Below are 7,158 nucleotides of genomic sequence, written 5' to 3'. Positions count from 1 at the left end.
CTGGCAGTAAATACCCGGTGCTCAGGGATGCCATCATAACTTGAGGAAATGTAGTGCCATCTGTACTAGTTCACTGGGTTACTAGGCCTTGAACAAAGTAGGATACCTGTGGTTTCTATCGCATATTTTAGGCAACTCCCCTGCCTCCCTTGGACATAAACTGTAAGACTTTGCCTTAAGTTAAAATACATTGTAATAAACAAAAGGACGCAGGTACATTACTTTGTCACTATAGATCAGAAAAAAAAAATATCGTATGATTAAAAGCATAATCGGTTTAATTTTCACCAAAACTATTCGTTCTCCAGTGTTCCTCTGTCCTCTCTCTCCCTCTCTGTCTAGCTGTCTGTCTATCTGTCTTTCTCTATCTCTCTTTTTTCACCCCTCTCTCGCTGTCTGTCTCTCTGTCTGTCTTTCTCTCTCCCTGTCACTCTTTCTCCCCCCTCTTTCGCTCTGTCTGTCTCTCTCTCTTTCTCCCCATGTCCCGCTCTGTCTATCTCTCTGTCTGTCTGTCTGTCGGTCTGTCTCTTTCTCTGTTTCTTTCTCTCTCTCTCTCTCCCCCTCTCTCGCTCTGTCTATCTGTCAATCTGTTTCTCTCTCTCTCTCTCTCTCTCTCTCTATCACACACACACATACTTTTCCTCGAGGGTTCTCAATCTTATAAATGATTAATTACCTAGTGTCGTTTGGGGGAATTCGCATGGCTCCCTGCTTTCGTTGTCATGCGGGAGCGCCTGCCCGAATGTTTAAGACTTGCTTTAGCGTTAAGAAATGGGTTCCTCATGCAGTTTGTAACTTCGCTCATTACGTTTATCCTTTTTCTTCAGGAAAGAACGTGAAGGTGAAGGACATTCATAACTTTCGACAGAAAGCGAAGTTGGTTGCCTCAGAGGGCCTCTCCGAAGAGGAACAGGTCCTGCAGGTTTTGCAGGAGATGGTAGACAATGAGGAGGGAAGGTTCAGCATCACCACAGACAGCGAGACTTGTTGTTTGCCTATTTTTGTGCAGACTTCCCGCATGCGCAAGGTCCTCCAGACCTTCCCTGATTGTTTGTTTATTGATTGTACATACTGTAAAAATAAGTTTGCTTATCCCATTGTTGTGTTTTCAGTTGTGGATGGGGATAATTGTGGACAATGTGTGGGGTATGGTGTTGTGAGAGATGAGCAAATGAGTACACTGTCTTCATTGTTTGGTGAGTTTGTGCGAATGAACGAGGATGTGAGCGTGAAAACTGTTGTTGTTGACAAAGATGCGAGTGAGATTGGGGCGCTGAAAGAGACAATGGGTGAGTGTGACTTAGTTTTATGTCGGTTCCACGTGTGCAAGAGTTTGGATGAGGCGGTTGATAAGTACTGTGAGAAGAGGGTGAGAGAAAAAATGCATGTGATTTGTCGTGACTTGGTGATGAGTGAGAGTGAGACTGATTTTGAGAGCGGACTCGAGAAGATTCCTTTGGGTGCTTTTCGCACCTATCTGGAGAAAAACTGGCTGCCAGTCAGGCACATGTGGGCCCACCATCAAACAAAGCGCCTTGTCATGTTTGGCAACATGACCAACAGCTTTGTGGAGCGACATAATCGCACTTTGAAAACCCTTGCAAATTCAAAAATGAGCCTGTCAGAATTTTTTAGATCACTTTTGGCCTATCACAAGACGGAAGAAAAGAAGTTGCTCCACAAAGTTATTGACATGCACCTGCGTGCCAAGGTGTTCCGACCGAATTTTGATGCAGCTGGGCCGATTTTGTCACAGGCATATGAGGTATTGACCCCGTATGCTTGTGATGAACTGGCTCACCAGCTTAACAAGCTGCACAGCACCAAGTGTAGATACTGTGTGGAGTCGAAGTCGATTGTGACATTGGGAAGTGCTGATGAAATCCGGGATGAAGTGCCAGTCGATGGATGGACGTGCAAGTGCCCGTATTTCATCGAGAAGACCATGCCGTGTTGGCACTTGCTGGCTCTTTGCCAACATCAGAATGTCTGCCCTGTTGAGCTGTTCCCTGCTAGGTTCCGAAAGCAATCATTGTTAGACTGTTGTGTGAGTGATGTTGGTGAAGTAAGCAGTGGTAGTAACAATCAGGTTCAGGTGGTTCTGAAGAAGGTTCAGTCGGAGTTGGAGAAAAGAGATGTGATGAAAGAGGCGTGCAGAGAATTGGTTGCAGTAGGTGTGAATTGTGGACAGGAGGAGTTTGAAAGGAGAATATCAGTGTTGCACGAGTTGACATGTGGTTGGAGGAATGGAGAGAATGGAAGTTGAGGACAGGTTGCATTTTTGAGGACGACGTCGTTGATGTCTTGAATACCCCTGTTGTTGATAGTGCAATTGATAGAAAGAGTGCTGATTTTGATGTTTCTGTTAGAGAGAGTGCTTTTGTTGTGTCTGATAGAGAGAGTGCTTTTGTTGTGTCTGATAGAGAGAGTGCTGCTATTGTTTATGTTTCTGAGAGAGAGAGAGAGAGTGTTTTTGTTAGTTTAAAGTTTGAGCCTGTAAGAACGAAAGGTCGCCCAAAAGGCCATGGTCGCACAGGCAGATTTGCCAAGAAAAGCAAGTTGGCTGCAAATGCTGTTGTTGGAAAGAGTGCTGTTATTGATTTGTGTGGTGTTTGTGAAGGCATGGAGGTTGCAAGGTACATGTAGTTTCGTGTGAATGGGATGATTGAATGGGTAGATTGTGATTTTTGTAAACAGTAGTTTCTTCATTGTTCTTGTTTAAACCTTTGTTCTGCTCCACGTTAGTACACAAGTCAGGTAGAAGATGTTTGTAAAGCGGTAAATGTGGGCGTGTGATTAATGTTGTCGATGTCCCTGATGAAGAGAATGTTCCATTTCAACAGTAAAATGAATTTCACTTGGAAGACAAGACGTTTGTTTTGTTTTTATCAATCAACTAGCCGGGCCCCTTTTCGATGAAAGGAATGATCGGTGCATTAATATCAACTGAAAGTCATTGACCTACTATATTTACACTCTACTGGAATGGAGCAATAAATCTTGAGGGTGCAAAAAATTAGAAGGTCTACATGATCTATACTCTCAAAACAGAAATTAATCATTCTCACAGTGGTTAAAGCGAAAACGGACATGTTTAAGATTTTTAATCTATGGAGAAAAAGAATGCATCACTTGTGGAAATTTTTTTTTTTCAAAATTAGAAGAAGAATTTGAAGTTATAAATTATTAATGCCATGTGCACTCTTCAACCACCGCTAATGAACCCTGTAAAGTTGGAAGTCATAATAATATGGTTGGGTGGTTTTGGACTTTTAAGCAACTAAAAATTGCCAAGTGGGCTCCCCTACGCAAATAAAGTGTCCACAAAGTCTTGACTTTGCATTATGGCCTATTTTTTCTCTATTTTATTGTAGTTTCAAAACACATCAAATGTTCATCAGTAGAAATGTTCACATTCTAACCAAGCACAACAATGGGAAATAAACACACAAAAATAGAGAAAATTAGGTCACAATGCAATGTCAGGACTTTATGGACGCACAGTATAGACTGACGTAGAGAAAAACATGAACAAGTTTGCCACCTTCTAAACACAAGTCCAGAATTGTTACAACAGATAAAAACAAGAAAATTACAGTATTTCTGACACATAAAATGCCATTCCTTAACTCGGGTTTGCATATTTTTTGCGAGAATTTGTTTGATTCACAACTTCTTCAGGTCTTTGCCCTGGTGTGAGTTAGTCTTGTACTATACCCAGGCTTATTCTGTATCAATGTAAAGGAAGTCGAATGTAGAATACAGTAAAACGACAAAATTTAATTTTTTTCATGTCTGCTTTGAGCAGTGACCTACTTTAACTGTTACTAAAAATAGATTGTGAACCAAATGTGGCACGACGCGGTGGAATCAGGGTCTCGTCAATTTTTGGGCAAACGGAGTTGATGGTATCATCTTAAGACCTATCCATTTTCCTTGTTTTGGGTGAAAATAATATCCATCTGTGTTGAATAGAAGTCGAGATATTATGTGTGATTGAAATTGAAGGAGGGGAGGGTCATCTGGTTTCAGAGGTAAAATTAGTGAGAAAATGGCCTCCAAAGATGAGTTATTTCTTTAGCTTGAGAGCCTATAAAATCTGAAAATTTACATTTTTTCTGCCTTTGATCAACGTTTTTCGATAAAATCCGCACACAAATGTGCTCTTTAATGGGCATGAAAGGTGTTGAACCAAAAAAAAACATTCGATAAAAATACCCAAACCTGCGGGAAAATGATAATTTCTTGACTTTCATTATTTTGACGAGCGCCTGATTTCACTACGCTGCCTCACAAATTTTAAATAAAACTGACAAACATTTTAGAAAAGGAGGAAAAAAAAAAGTATGATCAGATTGAGCCAAAATTTATTGATTTTCTAAAAGAATGTCCATTTCTGGTCATGACAGACAAAAAATGAATAATTTTGGACCCATATTAACTCTTTGGTGGCACATGGAAAATTACATGTATTTTGGTGATAATTGTTACCGAAAATAGAATTTTCATAAAATTCTCTTATATTGCACCCATTGTGCCAAGGTTAGGCTATGACATTTCTACACAAACATTCAAATCACATTGTTTGACTATAAAAGAAGGGAATTCATCATCTAAAAGTTTAGAAACCAACTATGATGCTGGAAAAATTAAAATTTGAGTTGAAAAATAGCGCCAAAAACATTTGATCAAGAGGGAATTGAACTCGTGCCTTCTGTGTGTGAGGTGAAAAGCCTAACCATTACATCGCAAAAGGTTGGTATCATGCTGAAATGTGGAGCGGGCGACTCTGGTTCGTATCAACTAAGAAATTATGAAAACTGTCTGCCTATGGTGTTTCAGAATCATGTGGGTTGTCTTAGGTTTTTCCATAGCACTCAGCAGCCCTAGTTCGGTCTCATAGATGGGCATCAAAATCAATGAAGGTTAATCTCTCTTTCCCATGAAGGCTGACTCTGAAACAACATTACAGCACAGAAGAGGCCAGACAGGACGTGTATCTACCGGCGACTGCAACACGCAGGAGACCCGAGTTCGAAGAAATTGTTATCGTGTACACGCGTATTTCGGTCTTTTTGCTGGGATGCTGTGTATCTCTGTAACCCCCCAAAAAGCCCGGGCTGATCCTGACAGGCACGATCGGAAGCCCGCTTCCAATACTCTAATACTAATTGTGTTGACGTGGATAAAAAAATGCTTACAAATTTATAAAGAAAAAAAAATCGAAAGTTGATTATTTTTATAAAATTTATATACTGACAATGATGTTAAAGTTAAAGTCTCTATCTTCCCTCCTTCTTTTTTATGTTTGTTACTCTCTTGTAACACCTCTAATCTTCGGCGCTTATATGACCTTATTGTGTTGCAAGTGCCGTAAAACTCTTACTAAAACAACAAACAAAGTTGAATTGGATTACCAAGTGAGGAGAATTGTATCAAGTATCTCGGTCTTTCTGCTGGGATGCTGTATCGTACGCATCCCTCTCAGCCTGGACATTCGGGGTCAGAAGCACGCCCCAAATGATCTAAATTGTGTCGGTCCCCCACCTCAATTGAAAAACATTTTTTAAAGGGTTCTGGTGTAATGTATACTGAAACATCTGAGCTATTCTTTCATTTAGTTACTCATCCCCCACTAAATCCATCAAAACTGACAATGAAAACGAGAAAGCAACTGAATGTGCAAGAGGCTGGGGGTTTTTTAAGAGAAAAAAAAAACAACAAAGAAAAGATAGCTATGGTCTACAGTGAAAAAATACAGTAAAATGGAAAGACAAGGCATATAATGATAATGTCAAGAAACCAGCCCAAGATAGGGAAAAGTGAAACTTGTTTGTCATTGACCAATCAATACCATGGGCCAGGTTGAGAAAGGGGATGATGATGATGATGATGGCGACAAGAGTGAAAAAACAAATTCTGCTTCTATTATTGAATAGGACATGATTATGTAACACACAACATACATTCATAAATAAATTAAAAAACAAAAACCATAAATTCAAGGTACATTTTAGTTTGTATTTTATTGCACTTATCAATCATAAAACAATTTGTAGACCACATCATACAGCCAGATTATGGGACAGGATTGAGAAATAATTGATCTTTCAAATTGCACAATTTACCAGACAGGACCATTTCGACTTTATTCATATTCATAGGAAAATGAACCACATAAATTTCCACATACAGGTACATGCATTCACACATATTATCAACAAATACCATTCATGACATTTCTTCACAACTCGCACACACTAGAGATAAAAAAAACCCACAAGACATTAGGTAGTTAGTCACCTCTCTACTAGCTTGCCCTCCTCCTGTTGGTTGGAGGGTGTTTGACATAGTGGAGAAACTTAAAACTTTGTGGATTAAACTGGATTACATTTGTTTATTCGTTCTATCCAGTTGAAGTGGAAAGAACACAACGCGGTGTCTACCTATTTTTATTGAACGAATGAACAAATGTAATCCAGTTTAATCCACAAAGTCTTAAGTTTCTAAACTATGTCAAACACCCACCAACCAACAGGTTATGGGCCCAGGACTCATCAAAGACCCATTGTATTCTGTGGTGATGAGCACAGATACGAGTTAAGGGAGACAAAATTTCTTGGCTACATGAGAATCCGTGGGTTAAATGCTGTGTTCAAAAACCTTCATGAACAGATCGACGATGTTGACTCTGATCAGAATGAAGAAGCTTACACAGAACTCGTTCAAATATTATATTAGATGACCGCTCTCTGTCCTTAATCATTAGAGATGCGAAGGCTGACGGAAGACAAGCTCTCAAGATTCTACTAAACCATTATCTTCCCAAAGGCAAGTCGAGAATCATTTCATTATACAATGAACTTACTTCACTTGTTAATCATTCTGGCGAAAGCATGACAGACTATTTATTTGTGCTGAAACTGCTGCATATTCTTTCAAACAAGACGGTGAGACTGTCAGTGATTCACTTCTAATCGTCATGGTCTTGAAAGGACTGCCAGCGCATTACCAGCCTTTCATTGCTGTTACGACTCAGCGTGAGAAGGCTCAGACATTTGCTGAATTCAAAGAAAGCCTTAAAAATCAAGAAGATTCAGTCACCGACAGCAGTGAACGCTCTTTAAAAAAAAAAATAGTAGAGGGTTTTACGGCGCT

At 39.8% G+C, this 7,158-nt stretch overlaps 1 protein-coding gene across 1 annotated transcript in view; it reads left to right on the top strand.

The window, feature by feature from the left end:
• The window catches only part of LOC101856836, a gene marked incomplete in the record, with an annotated part of 13,395 nt that extends 10,531 nt beyond the window's left edge, over positions 1–2,864 (top strand). Inside the window, 1 exon segment of the mRNA XM_005107001.3 lies at positions 828–2,864. Coding sequence (XP_005107058.2) covers positions 828–2,266 — 1,439 coding nt within the window.
• Between the last annotated feature and the right edge of the window lie 4,294 nt (positions 2,865–7,158).

Source organism: Aplysia californica, unplaced genomic scaffold (assembly GCF_000002075.1).
Source record: "Aplysia californica isolate F4 #8 unplaced genomic scaffold, AplCal3.0 scaffold00568, whole genome shotgun sequence".
In the NCBI taxonomy this organism is placed as follows: domain Eukaryota; kingdom Metazoa; phylum Mollusca; class Gastropoda; order Aplysiida; family Aplysiidae; genus Aplysia; species Aplysia californica.
The sequence above is the reverse complement of the archived record's forward strand: the minus strand, read 5'-3'. Positions and strand labels throughout refer to the sequence as shown.